Consider the following 21,040-nt stretch of genomic DNA (forward strand, 5'->3'; position numbering starts at 1 on the left):
CCCATCCACTTCAAGGAATCTTTTGAGTTACAAATTGTCTGAACTGCTCATTTATGTTAATTATTTTCTGTAGCCACTTACAGTATATGCCTCATACATGTGAATTTAGCTATTCTGAATGAATAGCTAAATTTGAACCATGTCCTTAAATAGTTACTCAGAGTTCATATAAAGTCCCGATCAAAAGTTTAAGACCACTTAAAAAATGGCAAAAAATCATATTTTGTGTGGTTGGATCTTAAAAAGGTTCCAAGCAGAGCTTCAATGTGCAACAACAAGAAATGGGAGTGAGTAATAACTCAAATTTGCTTACACTCTAAAAACAGATAAACTAATTTGCTATGTCATGTATAAACTGTGATGACACCTAATGGACAACTGGAGACCAGCGCTGCAACATTTGGTCTCAGCCCAATTAAATATTATAACCATCTGCAGATTTAATTGTTGCAATTAATCGTAAGCTCTCACTTATGACTCATCACTGAAGTCCAGCTGTTTTAGCTTCAGGTCAACTCAGTGTTGATTAGGATAAAGGCGCCTCTACATCCTCAGTCTGCCTAAGCTGGCGAGTCAGAGCAAGAGATTTCTTCCGGGGGCTTTGAGCTTCAAAGAGGGAGAAACAGTGTGAGTACAACATCAGGAAGTTGGCTGTCTCTCTTTTGTCAGGGAACGAACTTGCTTTCATGTTTCCTATAAAGCCGGTTTCCTGATAAGCAACGCAACTAAAACCCAACAGTGCACTGCCCTAAGTCAATGCCCTAAATAAACCTTGAACACGAATTGTCCAATTTTTAAGTCTCTTAATGTATATCAGAATTGTTTCACAAGTGTTCAAACCTTGTAATATTGGTTTTGATTAGTGTGAAAAGTACTGACGAAAGGCTGGGAATTTGATATAACAATGAGAAAACTGACTTTAGTCTAAAGCATGCGTGAAGCTATGTGAAAATTCATGCCTCTTGCAAATACCGTGACTGGTTGAGTGATGCTGATGATTCAGTTTATGTAGAAATTATAGATGTGGTTTTGTCTTAAATGACATGTTTCATTATTTTCTGTTTTTATTATACTTAACAAATCAAATGAAAATACTATCAACAACAACTGGGTCTAATGATTTGTCTGTTTACCCATGCGATCTTGGTAGCTGTGGCTAACTGAACCCCATGTTGCTCCCAGTGGAAGACAATTACCTTGTATGGCAACCAATGATATGTTAATGAGAAACACAATAAAGAGTTTTACAGAGCTTTGGTAAGGTTAAATGAGTGCAGACCTTTTATCTTAACCCAAAGTGACAGATTTGGAGAAATATAAGACTCAGACTTACTGAAAATTATTTCTGTCTGTTTAGCTTTAGTTTAGAGCCAGGAAGTAATTAACTTTGCTGGCTTTGTCCTTTTACAAGTACTGAACCCCCAAGAAATACTTCCATTCTGCTCGTTAAATAAGTATCCTCAATTCATGCTCAACGGACAGTAAAAACTAGTATAAACCAATTAATGTGATCCAATTCTCAGCACTTTTTTGATACAATGATGAGCTGTTTTAAACACTGAAACAAAGTTTTGTTTAAAACTTTCAAAGTCTTGAATAAAACCCACTGTCAATATATGGAATTAGTGGTAAAAAGATCATGAACCTAATCATTGAGAGTGTTACTCCCTCGTCTGTTTTTCAGCAGATTGATTACCCAGTCTTTATCTCCATCTACGTGATTGATTGATCACTTCCCATTACGCTTGTCCCGCAAAATCGAAGTGATCTGACTACAATGCCTCCACTGCCACCTCAGCTAAAAATGGTGGCTGGGGCCCCTGCAGCATTTCCTGAGAGCTGATGTCAATAAAAGGTTGTGATGAATCCTCAGACTCACCAGCGGGAAGGCTATGAGAAATCAATTGCTAATAAATCTAATGCTTTACATCTCTACGGAGGGAGCAGAGCAGGTGCAGTGAACAGAAAGACTTGGTTGGGATTTAAAGGGGCCAGCCCTGACAGCACAAAAAAAAGCTTTATGTTGAAAGGGGTTAGGGTTAACTTACCGGACTGAATTGCAGAAGTTGTGCAACTGTTCATCCTTGAAGAATAGCAGTTTAATTATGTTGCAGACCAGCTGTATAGAGTTGTCGTACAAATGACTAGATGCATTTATGCAGAAAAACAATAGAGACTAAGGCTTGGCTAGCATTTCAAGTGTAGCAACAGCAAATTACAGTTTTACATATCCATGAACACCCACAGACCACCAGGAATGCTTATGCAGAGTTGTGTTTATCCTGTATACATTAAGATGAGAACCCTACTGCAAAATTTATAGAATTCTGCTAAGCCTCACCCAATAAATATGCCATACAGTTTGGTACTGTGCCCAACAGCAGTCGCAGCGTGAAACACTTTTAAAAGAGTCCAATGTCCAGGAGCAATGGATGCTGAGTTTTATAGGGTTTCCCCACACAGCCACCTCTTATCAGTGAAACAGTGGCCAACTCTAACACCCTCCATCCCACCAGTAAGATCCAGCCAGAACAACCTCCAGCAATGTTACCAAAAAGCAAATGAGCAGCCAATCACCTCTCAGTTTTCCATCTAGCTTAGGCTCGACAGTTAATTACAGTGTCTGACTGTGGACGTGTAATTAGAGAGGCCTCCGCGAGTCGCCTGCATCCCGTGATAAATGTGATGCTTGATTAAAAACGGACAGAGCTCTGTACCCTGACTTAGTCAAACAATGCATAAATCAGTGTTGTGTACAGGCTGGGGATATGTTGTAAAATGTAAGACAGTGGTTGTTGTATCTTCACTTGCTGGGATTAATTATTGCTTCAACATGAAAAGCAAAGAAAGCCTGTTTTACTCAGGTATTCATTTGCTGCGTCCCATTTTTTATCACCTCATACTATGTGAAAACAAGCGTTAAACCCCAAACTACTATTTAAATGTAAAAAAAAATTAAAAGGAATTTTTGTTTAACTTCAAATTCAAGAGCACTGGGGGAAAAAGAACCAGTTTTACAAATTAATTGTTATGCTATGCCTAATTGCTTAATGTTATGGTTAATTCGATTAATTAAGCATAACAGAGATGCTTATTCATAAAACGGTCATCACTGAGTCACAGACTATTCCTTTACACTTTATCCCAACTGATTGAGTTTTTGTGAGTTGTCATGCCCCAGAGGCCCATTCTTGGAAAAGAAAAACCCTAATTAATTATAAGTCTATAATTATATTTCAATTAAAACTGCAATTTAATCAACCAGAAGTCTATGGCACAATCCAGGAGGGGATGTCCCTAAAATTGTTGTATTAATTTAGGCTAATGTTCTCTCTATTATTGCAAAATCAGGCCACCAAACAGCCGGACAAATCCTGTAGGAAGCCTTTGGACTGCATCATAGATGGAGAAGCATATTAATATATAACATATGAATATATATTTTGTTGGCTTTGGAATATGAAATGCTTTAAGATAACATTAGCTTTTGACTTCTCAGTGAGGCTCTGAAAACAGAGGTACCTGCATTTTGTTATATTCATATTACACTTGTCACAATACAAAACCGTCAATCTTTATGCCTTACAATAAAAGACACTATATGCGGTATCATTTTCAATAACACATTGCTAACAAAAGAAGCATTGTTTTAATGAAGAACAAGACTGGTCCGAGCAATTGTATTCACCTACAGCCTTGTTTATTTCCTGTGTGTCTGAAGACCTCATTTTATTATTAGTCATAGTTCCTATCTACCACTTTAATGATAACTTAACAGACAGCTAATGTGAATAATTGGCAATGGTTAAACGGAAAACATGAACGTGTGCACCGGCCAAGTTAATATTTATAAAGACTGCTTAACACTACATTGTTGTTGAATCGGGAGCTTTACCCTCTCAAAACTTTGCCTAAAGATCAGGGTGGTAGTCTTTAAGATGGGTTTGTTGTGCTGCTGGTTTGTTGTGCTGCTGTGCAAGTGTTCAGCTGCTAGTGAAGGGAGGGGCTGTGTGTCTACAGCAGTTCTGTGTGAAGCTGTGCATTAGCTGGAGGAGGTGAAGATGGCACTGCCGCTTTTAATACTGTTGAAAAATGGATATTAGTATCCAAGTATTTGTTTGTTTGTTTGTTCTTTTGATAACCACAAGTAGTATATCTATTCTTTCTTCTGGCATTTTCCTGTTTGAGGTTACCGGGGCTTTACTGCACCAGTTTTTTCTGTTTAGTCTTTACTCCCTCCCCTCATCATCTCCCGCATGTTCATGAGTCCTCCTCATCATTCCCTGCATTTTGGGGGTAGTTTTTTTTTTTTTTGCTTTTGTGTTTTTTCCATTTTTGGGACTCTTCTGTTTTATCAAGCATCACTAATTGAAGTTTTTTAATCTTCTTAATTTTGTCTTTCTCTTTCTCTTATGTCCATTTGTCTGCAGCTGGGTCCAACTTAGAAACAGTGTTGCAGCAGTACAGCCTGTCTACCACTAAATTGTGCAACTGAAGTCTCCATTAAAGAAAGAATTACTACATTTTATTTTTGTATCCAAATACTCTAATATTATAGTCACAATACATACAATTTTAAACAGCAGGTAAAATTCTCTTTCCTTTTCCTCTTTAATTCACTTCACCTTTTGCTTCTACAATCAATTCCACTGGCCTACTTCCAAACAGCTCCAGGTGTTGGCACAGTGACCTATAAAAAGGTGCACCCCCCGCCACCTAAACTAATCACTATGAAACACTCCTTCCATATTTGAATTGAAATAGGGGGTCCAAGACCAGGCAAGCGCCTGGCATTGATTGTTCTCTATGGGGAATAGATGGGTGTTGACAGGTCACAAAGAGTCGTGTCTCCGAAACGATTGCCAGTGTTCTCGTCTCACTTTTCACCCAAGTCCAGCTGTGTAACTTAAATGCACATGTTCAAATTTACACGCAGAGCACCAGGTGTGGACACAAAGCATCACAGATTCCCACTCCGGTCTTGCTGGCCTAGTTTGTTCACTTGCAACGTCCAACAGAGTCTATTGTCCTTCACCAAGGATAAGGTTCCCTCTCTTGTTCTCCTTAAAAGTAGCACGCAGCCATTAAAATAAAATGGTATATTAAATTTTTTTAATTCCTGAAGGTTAATCAAAAAATTATGAGGATTCTATAATCATACTACAGATCTTTGCCACTGAGACACGACTTCTGTTCAGACCTTGCAGTTTCTTTGAGAAACTGGATCGGTTTTGATCTGGAATCGAGATTATAATGAAGACAAGTTTAATTGCTGATGACAAATCACAGAGCCAGTAGAGGATTGCAGTGCTGCAGCGCTGCCAAGGGAGCAGCTGGAGAAACAAAGCAGCATTCTGTTTCTGCTCAAACGCTTTCTGTCTCTGATTAGGAAAAAAAAAAATCACTATAATGCTCCCCCAGAATCATTTTGTAATCCGATCACAAATTTAAAAATGCAGCTATTTTGAGAATGTGGAGGAATTGCATTATACGTAAAGAATGGCTACGAGTCTTACAGAAAACAGTGTTTAGTGTCACATTCTGGACCAGTCAAGTTTCTCTGTGTTTTGACAGCTTTCAGTGGTCAGATTCACATGCAGAATTTGTAATGGCCAAGTAAGCTGCACTAACAGACCATACAGCACTGTATCCAATTCAGAATAGGCCCCTCTTTCTTCTGCCGTGACCAGTTGTCACATTCCAGCATTAGCCAGAGAGAAACGGCAGCTAAAGAGGGGTACCACAGGGGCCAACCCAAACTAAATCTGTCTTCTTTTCAAGGATCGGTGCTAATTATCTAAGATCTTTTCAAATTCTGATCTGTGATCTGTTAAACACGGCTGGTACAATGAAACTATTTTCCTGAACTTAACTTTAACACTGGAACCAATGGAGTCATCCCAAGAGTGGAAACAGCATCCATTTGACCCTCAAGTTTGGACAAAGCAAAAGTCGTCAAAAGTCATTCAAAGATAGTTTCATTAAAGACTTCTTTTGAAGCCTTTAATGAAACTATCTGTGGACTACTGGCAAGTGCATGGATTATGAAACTGATAAGATTTGGTGGATTACACAAAAACATGCTAAATTCCCTTCCCTGCAGGAGGTTTATTATAATCCAAGTTTGTCAAACTATCAGCAGGTGTTCTAAAATATATAGCTACGTTTGAATGCTGCAGGAAACTCTATTATAAAGACCATAAAACGCATTGTGTAACACTATAAAAAGACCATATTCCCCTCTGAGATAGACTGGAGGGAAAAGCAGACATGATGTCATATTATAACATCATGACAAGTGTATGGAAGACTGGGTTACAAGTGACTGTGGCCAAGTTGTTCCCTTTGTTATTCAATACATGCATATTACACAAGGAGGCAAAAAGAAACTGAACCTTTCTCTAATGTTTCCACATATATGAAGGAAACACTTTCATTTGCTTAGCTTAGCTTAGCTTAGCAAAACAACTAGAAACAGAGACAGCTAGCTTGGCTCTTCCTGAATATAACAGATTCTGCCTGTAAGCCTTGCTAATGATAATATATTGTATCATTTCTATTCAGGGAAACTATTATATACTTTTTAAATTTTCTGTCATATATGTGAGATTCATATATTAAAAAGCACAAAGATTAGCACAAAAAATCTGCATAAGCTTGACAACTGCTAACTAATTCCTTTTTATTTGTACAAAAAAGGCAAAGTGTAAACTAGAGACCACCTTCCTCTGAGATTGCAATAACTGCAAGACCTGTCGAGATGGTCTTGCAGTTATTGTAATCTCGGCTATATACTCCATAATGTTGCAATTATTGAGTATATAGTAAAGTTAGGATTACACTTGCATATATACTGCAAATGTAAATGAACCAACTCGACTTGGTCCAAGTGACATTCATTTTGTCAGACGGTGAGCACAAGGGTGCATGCAGATGTCCATGTGCCTGTCTGTTTGTGGTGACCGCATAAACTTGAAGAATTCACATACCTCAAATGGCAGACATCAAGTAGACATGAAAGAAAAATAAAAGACCGCTTGGCCATTGGGTCTTCAACTCTCCGTGTTCATATTTGTGTCCACAGTAGAGTCCAATCAAGGCCAAACGACTATACAAATCTTCCACCTTCATGTTATCTCAACTACACAGCTATTATCGGAACAGTAAAGGTGACAGCAAGGTTGAAAATAACACAAAACCTGTGGGATCATGCCCAAAAAACAGATTCATAAGAGGAAAAGAAAAAATATATGATAAACGATTAAGTACCAAAAAGGTTCTGGATCCCAGAAATCACTAATTTTGTGATTAAAGAAATCACTTCAGCTAGCCAACAAGTTGAATCTTCATTTTCCTTGTAGCAACACGAGAGCGGTATCAACTCTTCAACTCTCAATAGGAAACCATCTACTTCAAAAACAAATGACAGCATGCACCCTAATCTGAAGGGATATATGGCAAGATGCTATCTAGACAGATGTCTTTGGTTTGTCCAACAAGTATGTCAAGTATGTTTCTTCTGCTAACAACACTATTTATCAGTAGATGCTGCTGGTCATAGTAGGGAAAAAAAACAGCAAGACCGCAGAGTATAGATTAAATTGGAGCTGTCAGGTAGCTCAATAACGGTCTAACTTGAAGTGGTATCACAGTTACAGGGAGCCTTGGGGTGGGAGGGTATGTCTGTGTGTATCTTTTGATGAAATATGCGCAGTGTGACGGATGAGCTAGCCCATCACGCTCCACAGTGACTGCTAATCGGACTGCTTGCTGTGTGTACACAGCACAGATCTACCACAGGCCAGCACCTTTGGATGTTTCTTTGCTCACACTCACATGAAAGGGCATGATTGATTGCCTTTAATACTGAATTTCTTTTAATCAAGGGCAAACCAATTATAGCATCGACACATTCCAAGTTCTCTGGTGTCTGCTTCTTATCAAAGTGAAAGCGAAGACACATCACAGAGCTCATATAAATTGGTCTTGTTCTTATCCAAATAAAAAGCATGCATTATTCAATGGCCTTCAATACAGCCCATAAGATTAAGAAAATGAAACTAACTAAAAGGCTAAACTGTATAGGATATTCAAAAATCTATTAAAAAGAAATTACAGAGCTGTCATAGCTTGTCATAAAAGCACAATAACTGTACAGCCTTTCCTAAAGCCACTGATCCATGAATATTAAAACTGCACCTCTGAAGAAAAAGAGAGACTGGCTGGTTTATCTCCAAAGCAGCCATTATCATGCAGATTTGCTGCAGTCCAAACTGTCATGTTTATTTAAAGAGCAATTCGCCTTATCTTCCAAAACTCCCAATACCTGCAAAGCCAGCCAGTGATTCCATCACAAGATTAACTCCAAAGAAAAAAGTTCAGTTTCTTTCTGTAAAAATGGGTGAGCAGACTATTGAACAGTGCTTAAAGGGCAGTGCAAAATAGGAAAATTAGCTTAAATGTTTCCTATCCTTGGCTTGGTAATTAGAGAGGATAGTTAACTTGAGGGATGATATGCTTTATGCTTCTAAACACAGAATAATGACCTTGCAACTGAGCCAAACCTGAGTGACTTGGTGTTTTTTGACTGAAACGGTGTACCGCAAACCCGAAAAATGCAGCTATATGGCAAAACAGGAAATTAGTTAGAAACTCAGAACAGCTTCGGATCAAACCATGCTTATTCCATATTTCTGAATAAAGCAACGCTTTAAGAACAATAGAAAATGCTTTCAATTCCAACAAGCTACAATAATAATATTATTTCCCTTCATTATGCAGCTTGTGTCATCACTCCTCCAAATAGCCCTCTGTTATACCACAACGAGTCAGGGGCTAAACAACACAGTAGCATTGAGATGTCCACACTTCCTCTGTCTGTATTATCTCGTGTGATTCTCAACTTTTCGCACTTATCAAGAGGAAACAGGAAACAAAGAAAGGCTATCTCACTCTGCAGAGTAAATCAAGGGCATTGGGTGAGAAACAAACAAGCTATATGCCTTATAAACATTTAGAACACTTCATCATGACCTCTTAGAGGCTTTGCTTCTGACGATTACATAAAAGGTAACAAATGCCAAATTTCAGCGTAATCACTTCACTCCTGCTACATCTCTGGACCACATACTATACCTTTGAGTAAAGGTAACAGGGCTGTCATATGATCTCTCCTGAACCCCAAATCCCTCTAGCCCTCACACTAGCTTTCACATTCTCCACGTCTCAGGTTTTTATGAGGTGAGAATCACAAACTGACTTTCCCCCACACACACACTGGGTACTCTGCAGCCAGCCCTGTTCGGGCCCAGAAAGCCTTTTTCATATTACTATATTTTTATTAGCCGACCATGTGTGAAGCTAAGTTAGTGCCAAGGCTGCCAAGCTAATGAATCTCTACTGGTTTTGTGAAGCGCTTGGCACTTGGAATAATAATTAAGGCACAGTGCAATCTGAGTCCCATGCTGAGATGTATGGGAGTTTCATCGCAGCTCGCATGGCATAATCATTTTACTTCATCATATTCTAGGTATGTCCCAAACAGAAAAACAGTTTGGCAATAAAAAATAAATAAAAAGAACATTTATTCGTCATAATATTCTGGCGAAATTTCTATCCAGCTTAAAATAAAAAGCACTCCAAATATCCAATAAGCTGTAGCTGTTTAGTTGTAAAACACAATATGGTCAGCAGGATTGAATTCTTGAGTATTTTGTTTGCTTGTGTTTACTAAGAAAGAGTTGACACTCTTCATAGAAATACCTCTAAATTAATTCATTATACAATTTGTTGGGGTTAAGATTTGGTTGAGAGAGTTCCAACCTTAGCAAAAACACCAGTGAAACTCATATCATGTTTCCTATACTATCCCAAATCCCCTCTGCAACCACCTATTGCAAAATTCTACCATAAATAGAGAAAAAAAAAAGTTTAAAAAAAAAGCCTCCACACAAAGCTCCCAGCTCATACCAACCACAAGCATAATCCATCAGCCCAATCATTTACACGACAATCTCCTGACGGCTTCCTCATCACAAGGGAAGGGCTGTCATTGGTCCCCATACATGAAAAAACAAACCCTTCCACATCCATGAACACATCCTTTTAAGATTGTGATCAATGTTGGGATTTGGTTTAGACTAACTTTTCAATGTGTAGTGAAACACAACTGCTTTGTCAAGTGCAGGAGAAAAAAAAGAGAAAAAAAAAGGCATGTTTGAGTTACTGTCCTGACAGCTGTTCTGGGCTAGAAAAAACTCAACGGTCACTGAAAAATGATACACAATGGCTATTGATTACAAATGGTAGAAAGAGTGACCGTGTGATCCCCGGCTTCGGTTTGGTTTTGTATTACCCCCCAACTGCCACGACTTGTTTTGAAGTCCACCTCGCAGCGTAAAGAGCGAATGTGGATGCTCACTCCTAAGTAATCCAATGCCATAGAAAAAGTGCCTTGCTTACAAAGAAAAGTTTAGTGCCCTGTGGTAGAAATTCAACCCCATGCTGCTGAACACAGTGATGAAGGGTCTCAGATTAAGAGGATACACGCATTTGGACAGATTATAAATTTAAGACTATGTTTTCACCACTTTATCTACAAACCTGAGAGTTCCGTCCTACCAAATCTAGCATAAGTGTCACATGAAAAATCTGTGCCTTTGGTATGTGTATTGTGCAGAGGGCTGGCAATCTTGTAAGCAGAGTTGTCAGTGGCTACCACTGTTTTGGGATACGCATATGGTGTGTACACAGGGAGGGTCGTGGGACTGAGGTTTGGCGGTCCTGTCTTGGCAGAAAGGCGGGGCGACTGCGGCCTGTGGAGCACAAAGGCCAGCCAAGGGTTACTGTAGCAGCCTCAACCAGCCTCATGCATCGCTGGGATCTGATGGGACAAGGAGGGACAACCTAAAAATAACAAATCCATCTCTTTTGTGTGTCTGTGTATTGGGTGCAAGCATGATACAAATATTAGGTGTTCCTTAATAGCTTTTAAAAAGGTACTGAGAAATGTACTGACGGTTTTTTAACATGTTTGCAACAAGCATATATGTTTATCACCGATTTACCTGCCAGTTTATTATCTGCTTAATTTTTTTGACCTAAGAAATGCAAGAAATGCCAATATCAGTTTGCAAAAACTCAGCAACACTAGTAAACCTAAAGACGTTTAGTTCATCATTACACTGGGGAAAGAATACATTAGTTTCTTACTATTGAAAAATCAGATTAGTTGAGGATTTGACATTTTTGCCTTTAAACCCCCCCCCCCCCCCCCCCCCCAAAAAAAAAACCATGACCTAAATGCTGTATGTGAATTGATTAACAATTTTAAACAAAAGTTTATTTCATTAATGACCAGAATTCTACCAAAAGCAAATTTGTGGAGTAATGTATTAACAAAATAACAGTGCAAGTGTTTTTCTCAGAAGAACATGTCAGTTCAGAATAAATAAATGAAAGAAGGCTAAAGCAGACTGAATATGTTTATGATAGTAGGGTAAACTTTTCAGTTAGAAAATTCTGGCGACTGTTTGCAGTCCTGAGAACCAACTCGAGTGGAAAGCAGCATTTATCAAGGGAGTTCCACCATACAAATCTGTGTGTAACAGACAACATGTACGATGTGCAGAACACAAAACATTGTTTACTGTCAGATCCCAAACCATCTGTGTGTTATTAAAGTTATTGTTACTGTACCACATGCGTAAATGTGTGCACTGCTGTGAAACTGAATTTAATCTGTGCCCTGAGGCTGGTGTCGCACATCCTACAATTAGAAAGCCATGCCTTTGTAAAACCTAGCTTTGTTTGGTATGACTATCCAACAGTATGTCAGAAAAGCTTAAAAGGTCCACTTAGTCCACTTAGGATTGAGGCCTTATGACAAACAAGTGGTACAGCACTGCAGGAAAAGAATGAGAGCTTTAGGCTATAGTCACACAGTCCCAGAAACTATATAGCTTTTTACAGTTTTGCTAGCAAGTAGCTGGTGAATGTTTGCAAAGATGTTTACCATACAAACTACAAGCACTTGCAAGGAGCTAGCAACAGCAAGCAACCTCCCACAACCACTCCCCAACTGGTTGGGAAACACACATTTTTCCCCTGGTTACCAGTCGTTATTCAGGGTGCCTGACCAGTCTCTTGGCCAGGGCTCTAACAATTGCTTTCACAGCAACTGCCAGCAACTTCCCACATCCACTCGCATCTAGCTGAAAAATACATTTTTTTCTGGTTGCCAGGCAATTGCTAAATTGTCTTTAGGCCTGTGTGACTAGCGCTTTCAACATAGAGGACCCTGGAACACAGTTCATACAACACCACTTAATGAGGAGGCATGAATTGCGACCCATTTAAAATAAACTAGTATCACGCAAATGGAGCTGTTTGCATTGTTGTGTGCATTTGTGTAGTGTAACCTTGAAACTGAAGATTAAAAAGGAAACTTAATCTTCATCCTGTTCTAAAGTTAGACATCAAAGATGGCAGACCATACAACTCTACAATGACAACTTTAAATCAAAGTAATCAAAAAATCAAACCTCTCAAAGAAAATGTCTCAGTGCCCCTTTGTTATGAAGAAAAATCTCTGCAAGTGGTTTTATTTACCACTCCTGTAAAAGCTTTGAGCTCATGCCATTTCAAGGAGATTGGCCTTGATGTTTCATTCTCTGTCTTCAGCTGATCTATTGCCATTTGTTCCCTTAAACGTGGAGCTCGACAACCACTATAGGGGAAATCTAATTCACCCCATTCAACTTCCTGACTTCTCCAAGCCTTCATTTTTGGCCTGAAAACAGTTTTGAAGCCACAATATCTTAAAGGTTGACCACTAAGTGCTTACGTTGACTAAAGTAATCAAGATGAGACTCCTTCCCCGGCCTTCCTATTGTTTTAATGATAGTCTGAGGTCTCCATCCCAAGTGTAAGGAGTCTGCAGAAACAAGACATCAATGGCAACACTTCTTAAAGCTAGGGAGCAAAAACATATGTGAATGGTTATTGGGTGCATATGATGGTGACACATTACCAGAAAAGATTTTTTTCCCACCACGAAACCACACTTTTCATGAGGTCTGCCCATTTCTCCTCGAAAGCACATAATCCTTTAGTACGCAAATCTGGTTAAAAGTTCCTTGCCTCAAAACTATCTCAAATTACTGTTCATAAAGACCCTTTTTCATCAGTTATCCTTACCACACTTTAATTCTGTCTTCAGGCATTTTACACTCAAAACTCTTCCTGACAGACACAGGCCGTTTCACCTCAGCTGGATTACTTGCTCCACACATAGTTCAGAAAAAGAGACTTTGTTCAATCATTTGATTAGCTTTCCCTCTTGCCTCAATATTTAGCGTCTCCAAGCACGTACTGTAACTTAAACAGCCTCAACGCAACTGGGGCAGATGTTTTAGATAATTATTCCACCAGAGGCAACGGGATTCCTGGCAGCATTTAATATGGTGGGCTGAAACTGATCACAACGAGCCTCAACCCATAAGAGATAATAATTATGAGCCGTTATCATGAACAGATTTGATCGAGAGGTGACAGGGGACATTTGGTTAGAAATGACATTTTTTTTAAAGTGCAATGTGCTAATTATAATTTTTCATTTCCTCAGCCTCAAAAATTGGTAATTCCAAAACATTAAATTGTTTCTTACTGTTTCAGTCATGATACCATGTGTCACCACATCCGCGGTGGCGGATATTTTAATGAGGTATTTCAGTAATGGGTAATGTAACAGCACATGAAAGAAGTTTGTCTTCAATGCTTTTTGCCAAATAGGCTCTGTAAGACCTGGTTATCATTTTTTGAAAATACTTCTGTGGAAATGTCTTCAATGTGCATTATTTTTTAAAAGTGAGCAGGAGGTGACTTTTCTGTTTGTAACATAAAGTCCAGCTGTATGCATCTACGGAAAACTGCCCCTTAACTCCTTTGATCCATGTCCCCAGTAGAACTTCCTGATGAGGTTAGGGTCTTAATCATTGCTTTAAAGCATTTTTGAATACAGCATGATGTTTATTTTGTAAAACTACAATCCCATTAGCTTCACAAAGAACAATACAGCAGGCTCTACTGTGAGAAGTCGCAACTATATACAGCGTAAAAGGTAGATGTAGCAACCATGACATCACCCACTGGTTTCTAAAGTCCTGTTTTGAAGCCTCAAAGTCTTTTTGCAACCACAACTATCACCATCTGGTGGCCCTCGGAGAAAAACCAGGTTTAACCCTTAAGGACCCACAGTGACACTGGTGTCACTGCCCCTTTACACTTAGAGACTTGGTTATATATGATTCATTTGATATAAGACCCCCGTAATTTTCATGAAAGTAGAAATAGGTCTGGGCTCTTAAGGGTTAAGGCACTTCTGACCTGCATACATGTTGTACTGTTAATGGTCACTATCGCATGAGCTTGTGACATCTGTTTTTTAAAGGTTAAGGCAGAAAAAGTGGAAACACCTGCTGCTGAAAACTAAATATAAAAGAGGAGAGTTTTTTTTTTTTTTTTTTGCCTCCCACTACCTACGGTTTGGAGCTATTTTGGAAAAACAAAGCATTCTGTCTCCTTTAGATCCTCCTTTTAGTCTGGCTTTCATAGAGCTCACTGTGGCTGCTTCTATATACAGATCCTCTTGCAGTTCTCTTGCCCAGGGTGTGCCACAAGGTTCTGTTATAGGGCCTTTATTGTTTATGTACAGATATTTCATAGGTGCTTAAGATTATATATAAAGTTGGAAGGCTTAACAATGGGGAAACATAAATCCTTGTTTGTGCTCTGAACAGATTTGAGCCTCAGGTAGTATAAACTCATGTCCCCTTTGCACGGTTACCAAATCTTTTATCAGGAACCTTGGGGTGACTTTTGACTCTGCTGTTAATGTTACATTTCTGGTTAACTTTAAACTTTCAGAGGTCTGCATGGAAGAGCACCAGCATACATCAGTGAACTTTTACATCCACACATTCCCTTAGGTCATGTGATCAGGGCATGCTGGCTGTGCAGCATACAAGGCTGAGATCTAAAGGAGCTTTTGCAACAGTGGCCTCCAGACCCTGGAACTTTCTCCCACTGAGCTTAAGATCTGTGGACTCAGTGGTCTCTTATAGTTTACTGATATAAAAACTATGTAACCATCAGTATTTGGATAGTTTAAGGATTTTTTTTGTTTGTTTGTTTGATTGTTTTGCTTTAGCAAGAGCTTGATTGAGTTTTGATATTGTCTGTCTTCTACAGATCCTAGAAATTTAGTAGTCAATACCACTACCAGTAGAACTACACAATCATCAGTACTCAGTTTCACACCAAAACAAAATGATTATCCCTGAACACAAACTCCTATACTGAAAATTTAAGTAACAAAATTAAACAGAAGTGAAACATAATGAAATGTTAGTAGGCTGCTCATTGACCAGCCTAACACTACTGTGAGGTATAAAGTTAGTCACATTAAATTACCTCAAGCCTGATTTTTACAACGGCAATACCAGATGTCTCAAGCAAAAGGGTAACATAAATTTTTAGGGTAATAAAAGAAGGACAGAACATTGGATATTGTTTACTGCTGAAGTTTTTAAACAGATCTAGATACTGGTTATTAGAAGTATTCCGTCCCTTTGTCTGAGTAAAGGTATTGGAAATACCAGTTCTGGCAACATCCCTACTATGTTCAGTAACAGACTGGCTAGGGCGTGCCTCCTCCCCCCCCCCAAAAAAAAGAACCTGTAGAACATGTAACTGTTAGATCCAGTTAGACTCAGGTAACCTATCTTGTTTACATTATGTTTATGTTTGAGCTGATAGAAAAATAATGGCTATATGGCAGCTGTACAGAAGACAAAAAAAATACTTGACCTTTTGTCTAGTTAACTCCTGATTCAGTCTGCTGTTAAGCACATAGACATGTAAAATCCTTATTATTAAGTGAGCATGCTTCCACAACGTGACAACATACAGAGGGAAGCAAGAAAAGCAGGATTTTCTGGATTTGATTCTGTTTTCTCTGAAAGTGCACAAGGCAGTTTTGTTTGTTTTTGTAAGTGTTCCACAGTGCTAAGCAATGTGTGCATCATTAACATACATAATCCATTAGCACTTCAATTCAAAGCTATATGGTTTGAACTATGATGAAAGGGTGCTCCTAAAAGGCAATCTCATCTTGATGCATTTATCGGTTAACCACAAAACCCGAGCTAGAAAAGGAGCAGATGCTGCAACTAACAGACTCTGTGATCCTCAGTCTTCACTGTGCCACTTCTTTTGAGTCACTATATGTGTGGTATATTTAATTAGCGCTGAAAATATGAAGATTTTTACAGTGCACTTTTCAGGACCACGTTGTGCCATACAACAAAATCCATACGTAGCCAAACTTGTGCAGCCCCGGGAGATGAAACTGTTTGGCTAAAACAAAGAAGGAAGATGTTTTCACTTCAATCCCCTTGGGGACCGTAATGCACTTCTGAGCTGAACAGAGGGTCTGTGACGTTACTGGGGTCACAGATGTTTCTTGGAGACACTGAAAGCCACTTAGCATGCATTTCATTTCTCTTCTCATTCATTTATCTCTTGTCCTTGCCTCACATTTGGCATCCGCTGAATAATGCCATCTAAGTGAAGACATCCATTCAGCCACTTGATCCATTAGTCAAAAGGTGTGGTTATAAAACCAATATTATTGAGATGTCAGAATTACACGGAGCCACATTTGTCAAAGCTGCGATGATGGGTATTCAAAGGAAAGTTCAGAGGTTATGGTGAATACATTTTCCAATCTATTACCAAATCTCTTACACAATCAATCTGACAAATACAAACATCAACACTATGGACATTTTGTTTTTTATGGATGAAACCATAGATGAAAAGTCTGCCCTTACATTTGGCTAAACCCAAAAAAAGCCCTACAGTAAAAGAAGTCTTGATCTTTTTCCCTGAGTCAAATATGGCCTGGCTCAACTCCCCTCCCAGCTCCCGTAAAACTTAGTCATTTCACACGCAGAGGTTTTTCATTGTGATTACCACTGGCCAAGAGACTTCTTGGCCAGGCCCTGAGCAATGCCCAGGAAAAACACTTGACATGATTGAAAAAGCAGAGACACGCCATAACATCCCCACAACTCGGAGTGCCTGAATTGAGAGGTTTTATCTGCTTCAGCATCTTGTGTAGGATGCTAGGAGCTGCATGTGACATGTAATGAGAATTTGATTAGAGAGTTAAAGGTCAGATAAGATCGCGTAAGCTCCCTACCAGGGGACAAACAAACTTGACTACAACCAAATCAGTCTTTGCAGAGAGCTCCGTACCAGAACGATTAGTTGAACTCTCCTCCACTTCAATCCTTCTCCCACCTTAACCTTTTGCTCATAACTCTCGTTCAAACCCTGAGGGAAGAGACCGGGAGCGCACGACTCTTGACCCCAAGAGAGGACTCCGTTTGATGAACGACCAGGGAATGTCAGACCTCTGATTGGTATTCAGCCTCCTCCATCTGAAAGCACTGAACCAAAACACCAGTTCTTGTCCTCCAGAGTGTAAATTACCATGGTGACTTTGATAAATACACAATGTTGGGTGGGGGAGATACTGAACTTTCACTGATGGGATGAAGAGCAAGCGTAGGCTGGAGTGGGCAGAGCAGCTCCCCCGGATAATCTTTCACCGACTGGCTTTTTGACAACCTTGCAATGCCGTGCAGACAAAGCCGATGGCCACAGAACCTCTGGGCATTTTTACAGGAGGATACTTGGCGAGGTGCGATGTAACTGAAGATAGAATAGGAAACTTATTCCTACCACCACTCGCACGTTTCTGTGCTGCGTCACCTCCTTTATTTTCACTCCGTCCTACTCAAAAACAGCACACAGAGGGGTCGGGTCACCGATGGTGCTGAAAAGTGAAAGTGGGGGGATATTTTGACTTTTAAGGGCTGTCCATAGATGCTAACCAGGCAGCAACCTTTCTGACTGAGCTGTGGCTGAATAAGGGAGACAGCCTGCTCTCTGTCTGTTCATGCTTTTAATCCACAGAGAAACCTACCGCATACCTTGCATATCAGCAGCTTCGCCCCGTGATTCAACACTTGATAATGGAAGATGAATTGATATCAGGATTCACAGAGCCAAGCTCTCTTTATGGCCATATACAGTATTTCAAGGTCAGTGGGGAACTATCTGTCCAGATGTTCTTTTTCAAAGGAGCCCAGCTGTGCTGCAACTCCCAGGCATTTACTTTACGAATTGGCAATTCTAACAAGCACAGATGCATTGCGAGCACACCCACTCCCTGAAATGTACCACATTTTTCTCTTTTCTACATGGCTAGTGTCACCTAATCTGATCTTCTGCATTTTGTTGAGCCCCTTATGCTTATGGAACCATCTATCTTACTGGTTTGCGCACATCTTTTTTCCTTTTTTACTTCTCAGACTGTATGAAGACAATAAAGACCAATTGCAGCTTCTCCAGAACAAGGATATTTATGTTTTACAGCATTAAAAAACAAACATTTGAGCTCTTGGCTGTTAATTGGATATAGTGTATAAAATAGGTCAATATTTCTCAGCGTTTTACAGGCTAAACAATAGAGGAGTCAATGGAAAAAATAATGAGCAGATAAATCTTGCTGATGCAGATATCCCTAAACATAAGACTTCTGTATGTTTGCTTTACAGTGATCATAACTTTGAGTCCTCTTTTGTCCACCTTTACATTTTACAGTAGATCCCTGTCCATCTCTGTCCAGAGGTTCTCTCTAATCGCTCTTCTAAAGCTATTAAAATGCTGGCATGTTTATTCAGCTGTTTGCAAAATCACTCCCGGTTTAAATTAGCCTTATTCCCCGGAGAGTAGGGCATTGTTAGAACAAGCATGAGTGCAACACAAAGAGCATCAGAAGCAGTGCATGTGCATGCAGGCGAGGGGACCAGGGCTGCTATCGCTTCACAACGTGTTGAACTTGAGCTGTGAGGTTCCTTACTGTGGAAATAAACCCCGCGTCTCTGTGGACTTTAATCATGTCCATCATACTTAAGAATTATTTGTGGGGCTAAACACAGAGCATTAAGACGTACACTTAGTCATGAGGCTATATGAACTCAAGAGCAGCTCAAGTTATGTGAACGCACAGTTGAGCACAGTAGATGCTTTAGGAATATTACAACATTTATTTAACGCTTGGGTTTTAGTGCACTCCCACCCCCTCACTCTGTCTTTGTGTCTTGCCTTAAGCCGACAAATAAGCGGTGATTCATCACAGGCTACAGACAAAAGCACATGCAAACATGCGGACAGGAGCAACCACCCGTCCCTCTCCGCTTCCCTTCCGTGCCGACGTAACCGGAGGAGATGACAAGTGTAGGAGCGGGCTGTGATGTTGTTGGCAGCGGCGCTGCTGCGCTCTGTAGGCGAAACATACCTGTCATCGTAGCAGAAATCTGCGTCCAGCGTGTTCAGATAGAGACCCACAGCCACGGCGGTGCACACGAGCTCCGTGATCATCTCTCAAAACCAAAGTGGGAGAGGAACCGGGATAGAAATTATTGGAATCAGGTCCCCTCGTCTCTCTGTTTGTGTCTCTCTCTCTGAAGTCTCTGTTATTATGCTCTCAATTCAGCCGCTCGGCAGCAGAGCTCTACAGGCAACGCTGGGCATTTTCCCGTGTCATGCAAAGTGTGTCAAAGTTTCCCTTATCACCCTCTAACCCATTGTGCTGTGAAACGCGTCAAGCCTGGAGAAGTGGCGGTGCAGCTGTCGCCCGGTCCGGCTCGGAACGGTGCGCATTTCTGTGCTGCGGTGCCTTCAGTGTGAGCATCTCCCTGCCTTGGCACTGGAGAGAGCAGAGCTGGGAGACGCATGTGGTTTTCAGGGAGGGTGAGCATGCGCAATGCGCTCTGCATTGGAGAGAAAAGGTGGCGAGTGAAGTAAGGATTTGTGGTCTTGCGTGTTACTGAGTGATGGGCTACACTGCAAATTAATTATAAACAGGGAGTCATGCATGAAATGGTAGTTGCAGATTGTTGCCATGACAAGATTATATTTTTGATTTCATGCCACGGAATCCAATTTTTACCAAAAATGAGGAACAGACTTCCATAGGTCAGGACCTCTGTATTCTTCTAGTGTGGCACGGTAATTATTATTAGTCTAAAATATGACATGGAATAATGATGTAACTTTGAGCTGGAAAACAAACCTTTGGGGAGGAAAAACACAAAAAAAATATTATTAAAATAAAAGAAAGCTTTGGTTGCCGAACAAGTGCCACTCTCTGGAGCTAAAATAGGATGCAAACATCAAAGTGTAGTTCCTCCAGTTGCCACTTGATGATCCTAAAACTAATCAGTTTCTATAGATTCGCATTTTAAAATGTCACACTAAAGCTGTGAAATTTACATGGTTTTAGCCTGGGTTTGGTCTTCATAGCTAATTTGCCTCTTTAATACAGTTTTTAAGTTACTCTTGAATTTTTCTGTAGCTTAAAATTAGAGCCAAAGCAGCTTTGATTGACCACACAGCTGATAGCTAACCTTAGCTGATAGCTCACCACTTCACCTTCTAATTTTTGACACTAAGAAGCAAACATGTCAGTTGCCAAACTGTTACCACTGAGACTTTGAAATGCAGAGCACAGAGGCTGAAATCACAATGGTCATGAATATCTTTTGTGTCCACATGGTGTATCTGAAATAGGATGGTTGAAATTCAGGTTGCTGCCGTGGTCTTCATGTGACTTTATAAGGGAGAATGGTGACCATCAACCCTTAGCCCCCTTAGGGATTCAGTAGCTCTGCTGCTATCCTACTGGTGGAGAGGCGAATTCACACAAGGTTGCTTTAAATGATTTTTTAATTCCACAGTTCTATCTTGTTTGAAGCGGTCTTCTCTAACCAAGGACGAGAGGTAGATAAACAGTGCCTCCATCCAAAGGGCACAAATGGTTGCTGTATTGTTTGAGTATGAAAATTTAGATTATTATATTTTATGGCTTCTGCCATCACCAGCTTTCTGGTAGCACTGCTGCTTCACG

General features: G+C 40.0%; 1 protein-coding gene across 1 annotated transcript in view; it reads right to left on the reverse strand.

Moving 5' to 3' along the window:
- The window catches only part of LOC102780252 (protein O-mannosyl-transferase TMTC2-like), a 68,874-nt gene extending 49,045 nt beyond the window's left edge, over positions 1 to 19,829 (reverse strand). The window contains exon 1 of the mRNA XM_087830270.1: positions 19,430 to 19,829. Coding sequence (XP_087686396.1) covers positions 19,430 to 19,512 — 83 coding nt within the window. The 5' untranslated portion in view covers positions 19,513 to 19,829. The remainder of the gene's footprint in view (positions 1 to 19,429) is intronic.
- Positions 19,830 to 21,040: the final 1,211 nt, after the last annotated feature.

Source organism: Neolamprologus brichardi, chromosome 17 (assembly GCF_056152115.1).
Source record: "Neolamprologus brichardi isolate AB-2024 chromosome 17, ASM5615211v1, whole genome shotgun sequence".
Lineage (NCBI taxonomy): Eukaryota > Metazoa > Chordata > Actinopteri > Cichliformes > Cichlidae > Neolamprologus > Neolamprologus brichardi.